Source organism: Carcharhinus amblyrhynchos, chromosome 2 (assembly GCF_965287045.1).
Source record: "Carcharhinus amblyrhynchos chromosome 2, sCarAmb.v2.hapA, whole genome shotgun sequence".
Taxonomy (NCBI): Eukaryota; Metazoa; Chordata; class Chondrichthyes; order Carcharhiniformes; family Carcharhinidae; genus Carcharhinus; species Carcharhinus amblyrhynchos.
The window spans coordinates 84,278,330-84,295,056 of NC_137325.1; the positions used below are offsets into that span (position 1 = coordinate 84,278,330).

The 16,727-nt window shown below is 40.2% G+C and overlaps 1 protein-coding gene across 1 annotated transcript in view; it reads right to left on the reverse strand.

The window, feature by feature from the left end:
• Positions 1–1,203: 1,203 nt before the first annotated feature.
• Positions 1,204–16,727, reverse strand: part of LOC145355889 (uncharacterized) — a 72,490-nt gene continuing 56,966 nt past the window's right edge. The window contains exons 15-20 of the mRNA XM_080208354.1: positions 15,301–15,361; positions 13,546–13,611; positions 9,765–9,872; positions 8,585–8,771; positions 7,710–7,940; positions 1,204–2,239 (exon numbers count right to left, since the gene is read on the reverse strand). Of these exons, the coding sequence (XP_080064480.1) occupies positions 2,178–2,239; positions 7,710–7,940; positions 8,585–8,771; positions 9,765–9,872; positions 13,546–13,611; positions 15,301–15,361 (715 nt within the window). The 3' untranslated portion in view covers positions 1,204–2,177. The remainder of the gene's footprint in view (positions 2,240–7,709; positions 7,941–8,584; positions 8,772–9,764; positions 9,873–13,545; positions 13,612–15,300; positions 15,362–16,727) is intronic.

The window sequence follows — 16,727 nt, forward strand, 5'->3', positions numbered from 1 at the left end:
AACGAAGACTGTTATTCTCTCTGGTCTGTTTGCTGTAGGGTTGTCCAAAAGCGTGCGCACGTTCCAAGTGCCAATAATGAGCAGTGTCACCTTGTGTTTTATTTTGTGTGTTTGAGCACAAGATGGGATCCCCGCCAGCTGCAGTAAACTGGCCAGGGTGTAGGGAAACAGGCAATGCTTAGGGCACCTTTTCTAGCCCCTTCCTCATTCTATGGGGGTGAGTAGTGCGTTCCTGAAGAGGACTGCTCAGTTGCCCAGGTAGACGCTGCTTCGGTCAGTGGAAAACGACCATTAGACCTGAGCCGCCTGCGTGTAGGTCCGCGACTACAGCTCCCAGTGTATCCACACCTGCTGCTTTGCCACTCGCCCATCGGCACAGGACTTCAAGGGTTGAAAAGGACACTGATGATGATGATGATGGTGTCGAAACTAGCGCTTGATTTGGATTAAAGTGAGGGAGAGTTGCGCAGCATCAGCCTCACTCTCTCTTTCCAATTCCCATCGCGATCCAGTGACAAGACAAGAGTCAAGACGGCTGGAGGTGGGACTAGGCGCATTGGATGACCAGGACGTCTTCTGTGTCTTGTCCTGCTCTTCATGTTCCACAACCGCCTTCTTGACCGTTGGTCTCTTCCGCTCAATCCACTGGACTCTGTCTTCATACGCTGGGATAGACATCTTCCTATCCCACCGAGGGTTGAGGCCTGTTGGCTACCCTCACCTGGTTTTGCCAGCTTGTCGAGGCCGTTGCCTGGGGTGTGGCTGTTGTCGCATGCAAACAGCTACAGGGAGCCACAGGTGAGAGCTGAGTGCCAGGTGGGGACAAAGGATGGACAAACTGCCCTGAAACGACACGACATGTTCCCCCACCAAAGGTATTACCCCTCCCTGACACCCCATACACACCCCCTTGTTCTAAATAATATCTAATTGTATGGTAAGTTCCCTCAAGTTTGAGCTTGAGTGGGTCAGGGATGAGTGTGACAGATTTGCAGAAAACAAATGTGAAGTAGATTTACAGCAAGAGGTATTGTGATAACTGGGGCATTAAAGGCAAACAGGTTAGAACTTCAGCAACCTTGGAAGAGTGAGGGAAGAATTGCTGAAGGGTGCAAACCCCTTTTCCCATTGTGTATTCAATCAAGAATACTTTGCAAATAAACATTCATTGCTTTTGTCCAATTAAAGCCAAAATTCACAAAGGCAGGTGTATAAAGCTTTATTTTTGGTACAATGCAGAGATGGTGGTTAAGAACATTGACCCTGGTCAAGTCATGCAAATCACAAAAAGAATGAGATGACAAAAATAGTTGCTTTATTAAGTTGCACAACGGGAAAAATATCACCTCAATTTAGATAAGGCCACTGAAAAAGTAAAGAAGCAAAGCAACTTTAAAATACATTTATGTTGTATTTTGCCAAGTTTACTGTAGCGACATCACATCAATTCTTCAATCCAAGTATTCTGATAATCTTTGAAATTGCTTACAAATAAATGACTTCTAAGTTTCAGATGTATCTACATTAGCCATTAAAATGAAAGTAAACTGCAGACTTAGAGAACAGGATGTTACAAGGATGATGAAACTCTACACACATTTAGTTAACTCTTCTGAACAATGTAGAAATACAGCAATGCATTTCAAATTATAATTTAAGTCATAGAACACAGTAACACATCTCTTGACATCTCTTCAACATAGAACTTGAAACTTTGAGTTTATAGAAAGACAATGGAGTATTTTTAAATTTTATATACTAGAATGTTACTGTCAACATGGGCTACTCAAATGGATGTCACTATATGCCACAAAATGTACAAAAGTAGTAAGTTACAAATGTACTAAAGTTTTGACGTTCCATTGTACAGTGTGTACACCATATGTAAAATAAGTCAAACAAAGCATTATTAGCAGAACATTTCAACATTAAGAAAATGAATAATGAAACATCTGACATCAACCATTTTTACCACCCCTACCCAAAAATACACAAAGTTAAGCTTGTCTAAGGTTTTAGTGAATTTATCGAAGAATTTCAGAATTTACCAGTGGTCAGCATCTAAGACAGCAGTTTGAATAAAGCTCAAAAGTTCACAATCAGATCTTTATAATAAACCTGCTGTTGTTCTTTTGTGAACATCAACTCCATTTATTCAACTGGTGTTGGCCATAAATCTAAACTCTCTTCAACACACCAGCCTCCACCAGCACATTAACCAAGACAGACACCTTTACACCTAGAAAAAAGAAACAGAAGTGCAGAGCAATTTAAAAGAGATTCACCAAGTATGGGAACCAGGATAAAGTCCTTATATTAGAATGAGCAAATTAAATAACACAAAATTGTAGGATTGCAATTTTACATCCGTGTGCAAAAAAATCAATGATAAACGTTAAGTGGGTACATGGGGAGGCGATGGTCTAGTGGTATTAATGGTAGACTATTAATCCAGAAACTCAGCAAATGCTCTGGGGACCTGGGATGAAATCCCACCACGGCAGATGGTAGAATTTGAATTCAATAACAACAACTAGAATTAAGAATCTATAGATGACCATGAAACCCTTGTTGAAAAAAACCTAAATAGTTTACAATGTCCTTAAGGGAAGGCAATCAGACGTCCTTACCTGGTCTGGTCTACATATGACGCCAGAGCCACAGCAATGTGGGTGACTCTCAATTGCCCTCTGAAACGGCCCAGCAAGCTACTCGGTTGTATCAGTGTTTTAAGAAGGCAGCCCAGCACCACAGGTAACAGGATGCAGGAATGGAGAGACCTTTGATTTTACATATGCAAGTCTTTGAAGATGGTAGCAGAACTGGTATTAAAAAAACATGCAGGATCCTTTGCTTGTTCACTTTCCATTCATTTGTGGAAGGTCATGGAAGAAGACTTTGGCTGATAGGATTAAGGAGAATCCTAAGGCGTTCTATAGGTATGTCAAGAACAGAAGGTTGGTCAGGGCAAGATTAGGGCCAGTTACAGACAGCAGGGGGAAGTTGTGTGTGGAACCGGAGGAGATTGGAGAAGTATTGAACCAATATTTCTCTTCGGTGTTCACGCAGGGGGACATGAATATAGCTGAGGAGGACATTGGGTTGCAGGGGTGTAAAATAGACAGTATTACGGTTGATAAAGAGGATGTGCTGGAAATTCTTGAGGGGCTGAAAATAGATAAGTCCCCTGGTCCGGATGGGATCTACCCTAGGATTCTCTGGGAGGCTAGAGAGGTGATTGCAGAGCCTCTGGCTCAGATCTTCAGGTCGTCATTGGTCTCTGGTGTAGTCCCGGAGGATTGGAGGATAGCGAATGTTGTCCCATTGTTTAAGAAGGGGAACAGAGACTTTGCCGGGAATTATAGACCGGTGAGTCTTACTTCTGTTGTGGGCAAGGTTTTAGAAAAAATTATTAGGGATAGGATTTATAGTTATTTGGAGTGTAATGAATTGATTAGAAATAGTCAACATGGTTTTGTAGCGGGTAGGTCGTGCCTTACTAACCTTATTGAGTTTTTTGAGAAGGTGACCAAAGAGGTGGATGGGGGTAAGGCAGTTGACGTGGTATACATGGATTTTAGTAAGGCGTTCGATAAGGTTCACCATGGTAGGTTTCTGCAGAAAATGCAGATGTATGGGATTGTGGGTAATCTAGGAAGTTGGATCAGGAATTGGCTATCAGATAGGAGACAGAGGGTGGTGGTGGATGGTAAATATTCATCATGGAGTACAGTTACGAGTGGTGTGCCTCAGGGATCTGTTTTGGGGCCACTGTTGTTTGTAATTTTTATTAATGATCTGGATGAGGGTATAGTTGGGTGGATTAGTAAATTTGCTGATGACACCAAAATTGGAGGTGTGGTAGATTGTGAGGAAGGGTGTCATAGTCTGCAGGGAGACTTAGACAGGTTGCAGAGCTGGGCCGAGAGGCGGCGGATGGAATTTAATGCGGAGAAGTGTGAGGTAATTCACTTTGGTAGGAGCAACAGATGTGTCGAGTATAGGGCTAACGGGAGGACTTTGAATAGTGTGGATGAACAGAGGGATCTAGGTGTGTGTGTACATAGATCCCTGAAAGTTGGGAATCAAGTAGATAAGGTTGTTAAGAAGGCGTATGGTGTCTTGGCGTTTATTGGTAGGGGGATTGAATTTAGGAGTCGCAGTGTAATGTTGCAACTGTACACTACTCTAGTGCGGCCGCACTTGGAGTACTGTGTGCAGTTCTGGTCCCCGCATTACAAGAAGGATGTGGAGGCGTTGGAGAGGGTGCAGAGGAGGTTTACTAGGATGTTGCCTGGTATGGTGGGGAGGTCCTATGAGGAGAGACTGAGGGATTTAGGGTTGTTTTCGTTGGAAAGAAGGCGGCTAAGAGGGGATCTTATTGAAACATATAAGATGATTAGAGGTTTAGATAGGGTGGATAGTGATAGCCTTTTTCCTCGGATGGAGAAAGCTAGCACGAGGGGGCATGGCTTTAAATTAAGGGGGGGTAGCTACAGGACGGATGTCAGGGGTAGGTTCTTTACCCAGCGGGTGGTGAAGGATTGGAATGCCCTGCCTGCTGCAGTTGTAAATGCGTCTAGTTTGGGGGCGTTTAAGAGATCTCTGGATAGGTTTATGGACGAAAAGGGATTGGTATAGGCTAGTGGGTCATTGTTTTTGTAACTGGTCGGCGCAACATCGTGGGCCGAAGGGCCTGTTCTGCGCTGTAATGTTCTATGTCTATGTTCTATGTCAACACCATTGACATGCCCAGAATAAATCAATCATCCCTAACTGCCTTTGAAGTGGTGATTGTAGGTCACTACCTTGATACACTGTAGTCACTGTGTGTAGATACAGACACTGCTATTAGGCGGCGAGTTACTCACTATAGAATTCCTAGCCTCTGGCAGGCTCCTGTACCACTATATTTATATGGCTGTTCCAGTTCAGTTTTTGGTCAAAGTTAATCCTCAGGATGTTGATAGTGGAAGATTCAATGATGCTAGTGCCATTGAAAGGGGAAAGGTGGTTAGATACTCTCTCTCATGTATGGGAGAATGTGCAAACTCCACACAGTAAGTGGCAGAAAATGGCCATACATGAGAGAGAGTATCTAACCACCTTTCCCCTTTCTCTGGGTACTCCTGTTTCCTCCAACAATCTAAAGATGTGCAGGTCCAATTAATTAGCCATGCTAAATTGTTCATTAGTGTTGGGGGATTAGCAGGATAAATATGCGGGGTTACGGGGATAGGGCCTGGGTGGGATTATTGTCAGTGCAGGCTTGATGGGTTGATTGTCCTCCTTCTGCACTATAGGATTCTATGCTACGTGCTACTTATTTGCTGCCATTGTTACTTGTTACTTATCAGCCCAAGCTTGAATGTTGACCAGTCTTGCTGCATGTAACTATGGACTGCTTCAGTATTTGAAGAGGTGTGCATGATACCGAATACCATGCAAACATTGGCTAACATCCAGAATTAAAGGCTCTTCATCTAAATGCACACATCATTCATAACAAGATGAACAAATTAATAAGCAAACAAACACAAATAATTTAGTATGCTTTGATAGCCATCACAGAGACATGGTTGCAAGGTGACCAAGTTTGGGAACTGAATATTCAAAAGCATTTGACATTTCATGAGGAAAAAGTGGTGAGGTGGCTCTGTTGACAAAGAATGAGAATAGTACAGTAGTGAGAAATATCCTACTGTTGAAGAGCCAAATATAGAATTAGTTTGGGTAGAGATTAGAAATAGCAAGAAAGAAATTGCTGTTAGTTCATAGGCCCTTAATAGTAGGTAAGCTGTAGAACACAGTATATATCTAGAAATAATAGGGACATTTAAGAAGGGTACTGCAATAATTGTGGGAAATTTTAATCTTCAATTGACAAAGGGAGCCTGGAGGATGAGTTCAAAGCATGTATTTGGGACAGTGTCTCAAGACAATAGGTTTTTGACCTGGTAAGGCAGGATTAATGAATGACCTGAAAAGGATCATCCAAGCAAGAGCAATTATAACATTATGAATTTCACATTCCAAGGAAGATTAGAAAATTAAGGCAAGTCCTTCCTTTAGAAACTTGGAATGCAAAGTATTTGGCTCAGTTGACTTACCCAGTCTAAGCATAGCCAGCCTTTCCAGTACGCTCTGGTCATCAGTTTTCACCCTATCTATTACTGCTAGCATCTACACTAGAGGTACCTTTCACCCTTGAACTATATCTAGGCTGTATCTGAAATATCTCCTCCTTAAAGATCACTCAATTTCATTTAACTAAAGTCAGTCTTTGGCTCCATTTTACCCTGGGTAGATCCCTCTCGTTCCACTGATGTTAGCCCCCCTTTCTAAATTTAGCAGTTTTACTTCAGATAGCTCCTTCCTCTTTTCCGTTACTAATTTAAATGATATACTCACTGGTCAGGCTTATGCAACTGAAATCCCCCAGTGTTGGTCAAATTGGCACATCATATTTCCCAGCCCCAGATCCAGCAATACCTCCTCTCTATTTGGGCTAAGATGATTCTGATCAAGGAAATTCTCCTGAACATGTTTCAGAAACTCCCACCTGTCTCTTCCCTTTAATCTCAACATTATCCCAATCAATATTTGGGTGTGTAATAGAAGGAAATTTGGCCGATTGGATAAGTAACTGGCTGTCTCATAGAAGACAGACCGTCGAAGATTTTCAGACTGGAGGCCAATGTACCACAGGGATCAGTGCTGGGTCATCTGCTATTTGGTGAGTTTTATCAATGACTTAGAAGAACGGACTGAAGGGTGGTTTAGTAAATTTGCTGATGACACCAAGATCGGTAGAATAGTGGATGAGGTGGAAGACTCTCGTAGGCTGCAAATAGGTACTGATAGGATGCAGAGCTGGGCCGAAAAGCGGCAGATGGCGTTTAACCCTGATAAGTACGAGGTGATTCATTTTGGTAGGACAAACCTGAATGCGGATTATAGGATCAACGACAGGGTTCTGAGGAATGTGGAGGAACAGAGAGATCTTGGGGCTCATATCCACAGATCTCTGAAGGTTGCCACTCAAGTGGATAGAGTTGTGAAGAAGGCTTATAGTGTGTTAGCGTTTATTAACAGGGGGTTTGAGTTTAAGAGTCGTGGGGTTATGTTGCAACTGTACTGGACCCTGGTGAGACCACATTTGGAATATTGTGTGCAGTTCTGGTCACCTCACTATAAGGAGGATGTGGAAGCATCAGAGAGTGCGCAGAGGAGATTTACCAGGATGCTGCCTGGTCTGGGGGGTAGGTATTATGAGAAAAGGCTGAGGGAGATGGGGCTTTTCTCTTTAGAGCGGAGGATGATGATGAGTGGGATGAGTGGATGTGCAGAGACTATTTCCGCGGATGGATGTAGCTGTTACTAGGGGGTATAACTATATGGTTCATGGTGGGAGATATAGGAGGGATGTCCAAGGTAGATTCTTTACGCAGAGTGGTTGGGGTGCGGAATGCACTGCCTGCTGTGATAGTGGATTTAGACACTTTAGGAACTTTCAAGCGGTTACTAGATAGGCACAGGGAACACACCAGAATGATAGTGAGTGGGATAGCTTGATCTTGGGTTAGGACATAGCTCGGCAAAACATCGAGGGCCGAAGAGCCTGTACTGTGCTGTACTGTTCTATGTTCTATGGACTGTATTACAAAATTAACATAAATTGACAAATCAATAAGACAGTCAATTCTCACCTTCCAATGCTGGGTTGGTTTTTGATAGCTTGGCCAACGTCCTAGTGGCTCTATTAATATCCATTCCACGGACAGCTTTGAGCAGGTGTGGGGTCAAAATACCACTACGTTTTGATTTTGACAGGACAGTGTTAGGATTTCCAGGTTTAAACGGTTTTCGATTTGCCTGAAAGCCTGGTTTTTTATTACTTGCTTTTGACTGCAATGTAACTGCTTTCTTCCAGCCGCCAACTGCAAAACATAACCAGGCGCACCAAACACATTAAAAATGTACAACTTAAGAAAATCTCGAAGATATATCAAAGCATTTCAATGTGTACTGTTTTATGGTTTTAAATTTTACACAACCTCCAAGTGTCAAATTTTAAACAAAATTTTATTTTCATTAATTTAACCTGCGCAAGTTCAGATCTACATAGCATTACAGTACATAAGGTAAGCCAAGAATTTTACTTCAATGATATTTTGCTTTAATCTTCTCTCTTGAATATACAAGCCTGAAATTCTCTAAGCTTTTGTCATGGTTTATTCGCTTATACTTGGAATCATTCTTAGAATTCCTCTCCATTTCCTTTCTAAAGGATGTGCTACTTTTATGTTGTGTGGTGACTGAAAATTAGCATAGCAAGTAGTGTGATCTGCTTTCAAGCTATTACTAAAATGCTAAATATCTGTTGATTATTAGTCTGCTTTTCACATTGGACTTTAATATAATCTATTAATTGTAGACATGTTTGACCAAAAAGCAAAATTTTACTGTAATCAGTTTCCACTTGTTTTCTCAGTTACATAGCGGATTTAACTCTCCAAATATTCAGTCTGCGTCTTGTTGCAATGAGGTTATAGAGGTATTCTAAACCTTTTTCTCAATTTACCTCTATATTTAGGTCTGAAGTTAGTTGGGCCACCAGTGTATCTCTGAGAGTTTCCTGGTGCTGGATGTGGAAAAGTTGGATGTGGCAAAGCTGGACGTGGCATGAGAGGTTCATATCTCGAACGTTCATCTGGCATGCCAGGGGGCTGTCTCAATTCCTCATCCGGTGGAGGCCTTTTATCTTGATTCTGAAAGAAGGAAAGCATGGATTATAGAAGTCCACGCGATGCAGCAAAGATGATGATTTAAAAGAATCAACAGTGTAAAAATTTCACACTGTTGATTTAGAATCTTAGATACTTGGACAGAATCACCCCAAATATTTAAATTTTCCACCAAAAATCTAAAGTTTGAATATTTGTTTCTTTTTCAAATTTTATCTTTGCCCCATGAAGAGACAGCCATTCTAAGAACTCATGTTGGGAGCCTGAAATTTACAGACATCTACTAATTTCCAAACGTTGTTCACCACAACCCAAAATCATAATTCCATATAATAACAACACAACACTTAATATCTTGGCTAAAATAAAACAATTTACCAATCAATATACGAGTAAAACATACCCACCTCTTTATATGCCTACTGATTTCAAGTGGCGATTACTATCAACTAATTACTAAGCATCACGTTAATGATGTACAAATTCTCACTGGAGTTATCATAGATTTGAGCAGTTTCATTTATCCTATTATTTCTTGATTTGGATGCAAGTTTGAGACCTCCAAATGAACATATTAAATTAAATTGTTGACTTTCCTCTATGCAGTGTGCATTTGCAGTTTTACTGGAAGGTGACCAAGATGCTCAAATATCTTCCTTTGGAGCTAAAGAGTTGAAGTCCCTGCTGCAAGAGGTTGCACAAAAAATTTGCAGTGACACCCAAGTCTCTATTCTACCTTTGGGAAGAAATAGTCTGGTTTTCTTCAATGGCAATCACAAACCTTTAAGAATTGCCATTTCACTGGACTTTCCTTGCCCAGTTTGAGAACAAGTTTTAGAAATGCAAGTAGTCATTCAAATTAGAGAAAGATTTACAATCACAATTTGCCACAGCTTGCCTTAGGCCCTTTTTGCTCAACTGGAAAATTACTGCATTCATAAACTTAGACCGAACTGACACAGGTATCCCATTTAGGATGGAACAAAGAACACAATTAAAATAATTTCAAATACTTACTAATCCAGTCATTGTTTTGAGGCGATATTCCATTAATCCATCTGTGAGGCTTTGTGTAACCTTCAGGGCAAAACTTGCATCACTGTCGCTTGTGATTTGAAAGTGTTGCTGTAAGACAATGTTGCAACTTATGATCTTTATAAAACTGTTAACAACATGAAATGCCTTCTGAAAACCTAGGCAATATATCCAAATAAAACTTAAATTTTATTTATTGTCATATAAATAGACCAAGTATAGCAATATTAAATCAGACAGCACTGGTTTGTGCAATACTCCAATAATTAAAATTTATAAAATACCATCACAGAATCATATATTTCGAATGTTGGACAAAATCAAGTTACATCATTGGAAGAGCAGGTAATGTTGGCTATATGATGAAAAATGCACTAAAGAGAAAGCTTGTTGATTCATCCTATGAGGTTTCCTTCTCTGGAGAATCTTAACTATGCTGTGCTGTAAATGATCCAAAAAAATTTCCATACTTAACAGTTCTCCTATGGTCTTGCTGATGAATAGTCCATTTCAGCTTAAAAAAGACTAATATCCAATGTAATGCTGTAATTTTTACTGTACCAAAATTTCATCTGAATGACACTTGATGCTCGAAGGTAGTGCAAAAAAGATATACTTAACCTTTTAACAAAACGTTTGCTCAAGATGAAAGTAGTGTCTCCTCAAAAATTCATTGGTTATTTGAATTAGGTGAAAGAGGTGCTTTAAAAAAACTATAAATGGAATTCAGTGTGAGTAGAAAGAGACCAAAGGAATAAGTGCAGGTAGCCAGGCTAAAGAAGAATTAACTTAACCAAGTGTTCTCCTTCTTGAAACCCATTAAAGTTTTTTATTCCACCAACCGTGCCAGTAACCTATTCTGCATTCTTACCACCGTTCCAGTAAAAGTATTTTCTGTTTATTTTCCCCTGATGCATTACTTGTGTGGTTAACTTTGATACAAGGCAGAAAAGATTACTTGGATCCACCTTGTCCAAATCTTGCAATTTTAAGCACTTTTATGAATCACCACCATCTTGCCTTGTATCTCATTTCCTTAAATTCTGGGAACAACTGTCTTTTTTCTGTATGCTGACTGAAAGGATTAAAATCATTTGAGTACAACACACTACTCTGTGGGAAACTACTGTGTAGGTGTTTCAATGTATTTCCCACACTTGCAGATAGGTAGCACAGCAAACTGACCAAGAGACAAGAGGATGAGAACTCTGATAACCACAAGCCATAACAGCAGGTGTGGATGTTTGGATGGTGTAGCCATTTAGGCATACCTTATTAGCAATTAATTATAATTAGACAAGCATTTAGAGGTAATAATTAGTTAACTATTTTCACTTGACATAAATGAAATAATCAGAACTATTAGTTGTAATCAGATATCAATGACTTCAGAACAATTTACTTGTAAGATAAACAGAAAATGTATCTACCCATACCATGTATCACTCATTAAATCTGTATACCACTTTGTGGAAGGCAGACTTTCTCACTATAGGGTGAATAAAAGGTCAATTTAAATCTCCAAAAGCTTTGCCTGATCAATTGAGGATGTGAAGTACATGTTTCGCTGGATAGTGGCAAAATTCCATATCACTGAATGCCTGTTCTTACAATAAGGGGAGTCAAAACTACATGTAGTGCTCCAGGGCAAAATACAATTTTACTATCTCCAGATTTATGTTATTGTAGTTGTCATGCAACCCAACTTTTTTTTGCTTTATTAAATACAACGGAGGAGTCATGTTAATAGTTTTAGGGGCGGCACAGTGGCACAATGGTTAGCAGTGCTGCCTCACAGCACCAGGGACCTGGGTTCGATTCCTGGCTTGGGTCACTGTGCAAACTCTACACAGACTGCAGATGGAGTGGAATCTGAATGGAGAAATACCAGGCACTGTGTAAGCTGAGACAAGATGGAATGGGGTTGGGACTGGGGGAGAGCAGTAGTAAGAGGGGTACAAGAAAGGCATAGAAAAAAGATGGTGCAAAAAAAGCTCCAATTGTTCCAGCATTTTGGGGGTTTGAAGAGTGTCCCAGATTCCACTCAAGTGTTTCCACTGCCTACTAAACTTACTGATACTTCAACAAGGAGGAACAAGTAGGGAGCGAAAAAAATGGAATGCAGAGAAAGAAAACAAAGTTGATAGGTTAAACTGATAACATATTCTGTGATTTGCTATCACCTAGTATGTAGTCTCAGAACACCAGGTTAAAATCTAACTGGTTTATTTGGTAGCACAAGCTTCTGGAGCGTTGCCCCTTCATGATAAAAAGACATCTCAATAAACCTGTTGGACTTTAACCTGGTGTTGTGAGACTACTTACTGTGCTTACCCCAGTCCAACGCTGGGAACTCCACTTCATTGCTATCACCTAGGCCTCAGGAATTCTATTAGTATTAATATACACATGTTCATTTATGCACACACGTACAACATACACAGACACAGTTTCAACATTGAACCAGTCACCCATCGCCAGTCTAAGAAATAGCCATTTACTGTGTGCCATAACTGTGTGCCTTTTAACCTTCCCTCTTTATCATATAATCATTTTACCTTTCATGCAATGGATCAAAATTTTCATTTTTTTTCATGCAACAATTTAAACACTACTTGTATTTGGGAATCCATATGAGCTACATTGACAGAAGACAGAGTTGGAATAAGAGGTGTGTTTTAGGATGGCAATCTATAACTAATGGAATGCCACAGGGATCAATGCTGGAACCACAATTATTTACAATATATGTTAATAACTTAGATGAGGGAAGTGAACGTACTATTGCCAAATTTATGGATATCAAAAAACAGGTGAGGATGACAGTCTACAGAGGAATATAGACTGGTTAGCTGAGTGAGCAAAAGCTTGGCAGGCGGAATATAATGTAGGCAAATGTGAAGCTGTGTACTTTGATTAAAAAAAGCTGAGTTTTATTGAAATGGAAAAAGACTGCAGAAAACAGCAGAGGAATTTGGGAATTATAATGCATAAATCACAAAAGGCTACCATGCAAGTTCTGTAGGTAATTGGGAAGACAAATGCAACGTTGGCCTTTATTTCAAAGGGAATAGACTATAAAAATAGGGCAAGATGCGAGTTAGACCACACTTGCAATAAACGGTTTTAGTCCCCTTATCTAAGGAAATATATTGTTGGAATGGAGGCAATCCAGACAAGGTTTACCAGGTTGATCCTGGGTATGGAAGGATTTTTTAATGTTAGGTTAAATAAATTGGGCCTGTACTTATTGGAGTTTAGAAGAATGCGAGGTGGCCTTATTGACATATACGATTTTCAGGCGGCTCAACAGGGAAGATGGTGAGGGGATGTTTTCTCCTGTGGGAGTGTGTAGAACCAGAGGGCGTAATCTCATAATACGGGGTTGCCCACTTAAAACAGAGACGAGGAGGAATTTCTTCACTCTGATGGTAGTGCATCTGTAGAATGCTTTGCTGTAGAGAACTGGGTCATTAAATATGTTCAAAAGGTGAGATGGACATTTTTTTCATCAGTAAGGGAATCAAGGTTTATGGGATAAACCAGAAGAGTGGAGTTGAGGATTATCTTAAATCAGCCATGGTTTCTTTGAATGGCGAAGCAAACTCAGTGGACTAAATGGTCACCTTCTGCACCTATGTTTTATGTTCTAACCATATTTAAAAGCTAGCTATGTTTTTTTCACAAAATAGTTTCATGTTTTGATTTCTGTACTTGACATAATTTTTCCATAAATTTGGTACTGTAATAATTTCATACTCACCAAATATTCAAAAAGCTCTTCATTTGTATAGGTTGGGTTGAAATCACCTGATCTGTATGGTTCAAACTAAAAGCCAACACAAATGAAAAAGGCTGATAAGGATCTACAGATAACAAATACACGAATTAAACTTTGGATGCTAAGACTTTTGACAGACATCAAATAATGGAAAATATTTTTTAAAGACAGGACATTTATTTATTAATTAATACAATAGCAATGGACAGTGTCCATGTGGCACACTATCAGAATCATTAGGCTAGAAAAAACAAGGAGTCATGCATTCAGCTACACAACCATTAAATTAGATGAGGGGGGCACAATCTTTCTGCCCTGCTGTGCTGGTTAAATAGTGTAATGGGATGGGAACTCTGAACAAAAGGCAAAAAATCTGCAACTGATTTCTTGCCTTTCGCAATATTGTCAGCCCTGGTTTGCCGATGCAATCAGCCTCGCCAATTTTAATATCATTAATGAGCCTAGGAGGTAACAGTCCAGGCTCACTTAGCTTTCCGACTTTGCCATTGGAGGCCCTCACTGGCTGGTGGGGGTGGGTTACAGATCTCCCATATACCATGTACACAGTATATGGGAGATCACGGTGCATGCCTAGCAATCTGCAGCAGGCTTCTCCGGTAAGCTTAGACACCACCTTCAGCCCTACTGCCGTGAAGGTCCTGACTGCCAAAAAATTTGACTGTGATAAAACTGCGTGGGGTAGCTCACTGAAAAACTGGGAAGATTGCCCCCTAGATGTTAGAGGATTAATGATACTTGACATAAACTAACAGTTTATAGTAAATGCACATTTGCTACAGTAGCTCTAAAAGGAATTGGCAAATCTTTTGTTGTGATTCATCTCACTCCTTACAAAAGGTGGGATGTTGTCATGTAAGCTCATGGTCACTCATTTCCTGAACTTGTTTTGATTGCTACAGGGGAGTTGTTTGAGAAGAATATCCAGATATCCTTTTCCTTAAATTGATTTAGGATTTTTCTTTTAAATCTGTCTATCCTCAATATCGGGTGTTTGCTAGTGAGAAGAAACACTGGCAAATTATAATATTTATATTACTGATAGATCACCAGATCTTTTTTTCTTTTTTTTCATTAGCTCATTTCTATTTTATGTTGTCAGTAATGGAATGGGCCACAAACTTTACCTGATTGTTGAGCAGGCCTACTACCAACATAACCAAACTCAGTGGTTGACAAGTATTTAAAATTATAGTTTGTTATTTCACACATCTCACACAGACCTGTTTCTTTCCAGAAACACAATTAAACACAGCATGTCCCAGAGGACAATATGGAGAAATTTGCAAACGAGCACTTTCTTTAAAAGACAAAGTCATTCTTTGAATATTCCATAAAGCTGCTATGTACAAATCTATTTACCAACCTTGATTTCTTCACCCTTTTCAACTTCCTCACACACAAAAATGCGAAAAATGCTCAAATAGATTTTGTAGAGATCAGGTGAAAAGTGTGTCAAAATTGCTTTTAATGCTATTCATGGTTAATTAACCATCACTCAATATCTGAACTTGGGCTTAAGGTTAGGTATTTCATTCAATGCGGGAGTGTTGCTGTTATCTACAGAACTACATCCAGTATGAGTCACTGCCTCTAAGAATTTGAGGAGGGGGGCAAGATTTGCAAACAATTTGTAGCTAAAAGGGTTTCACTGGTTAACTGCTTATACCTCCAGTAATACAAGCTGCACTCGGGGAACCACACCATTACGTAACTTACATCATTTTGCATCCAACGATCATCAACATCAGATCCTTTGGTGTAATCATTATGATAGCTCCTAGGTAAGAGAAAAATCTTTAATTTAGTTGGAACTCAAGCTAAGAAAAAAATCGTTCAAAAAGACTTTTTGCTCTCAACTTGAATCAAATAATAAAACAATTTTCTACCATAATTCATAATTTCTATACAGAAACTGATGGAAATAAAAATTCAACAACTTGTATTTATAAAGCAACTTTGAAATGAAGAATACCTCAAAACTTTTCACTGATAAGTATATAGATCACTTGTGTTCAACCAGGGAGGAACAGGTTCAGAGAGTGACCCAAAGAGATGGAGGATTTTTAAGGATGCTTCCAAATGAAGGCAGCCTCCTCCAATGATCTCCAGCATCACAAATGCCTGGCTCGAGCCAATTTGATTCAATCCTCATGACATCAAGAAATGGCTAGAGGTACTGGATACTGCAAAGCCAATTGCCCCCGACAACATTCTGGCACAAGTACTGAAGACTTGTTCTCATCGCTCCCCTAGCCATGCTCTTCTGGTACAGTTACAAAACTGGCATCTACCCAACAATGTGGAAAATTGCCCAGGTATGTCCAGAATACACAAAGCAGAACAAATCCAACCTGGCCAATTACTGCCCCATCAGCCTACTTGCAATCATCAGTAAAGGATGGAAGAGTTCCTCAAGGGTGCTATCAAGCAGCACCTGCTCATTAATGCCCAGTTGGGGTTTCGCCAGTCACTCAGCTCCTGACCTCATTACAGCCTTGGTCAGATATGGACAAAAGAGTTGAATTCCAGAGGTGAGGTGAGAGTGACAGCTCTTGATATCAAGGCTGCATCCGACAAGGAATCCTAGCAAAACTAGAATCAATGGGTATGAGGGAGTAAAATCTCCAATTGTTGGAGTCATGCCTGGCACGCAGGAAGATGGTTGTGGAGGGTCAGTCATCTCAGCTCCAGGACATCTCTGTAGGAGTCCCTCGGGATATAGTGTCCTAGGCCTACCAATCTTCAGCTGTTTCATCAGGGGCAGCACGGTGGCACAGTGGTTAACACTGCTGTATCACAGTACCAGGGACCTGGGTCACTATCTGTGTGGAGTACTTTCTGTGTCTGCATGGGTTTCATAAGCGCATAAGTACTAGGAGCAGGAGTAGGCCATCTGGCCCCTCGAACCTGCTCCGCCATTCAATAAGATCATGGCTGACCTTTTTGTGGATTCAGCTCTACTTACCCACCTACTCACCATAACCCTTAATTCCTTTATTGTTCAAAAATTTATCTATCCTTGCCTTAAAAACATTCAATGAGGTAGCTTCAACTGCTTCACTGGACAGGAAATTCCATAGATTCACAATCCTCTGTGTGAAGAAGTTCTTCCTCAACTCAGTCCTAAATCTGCTTCCCCTTAT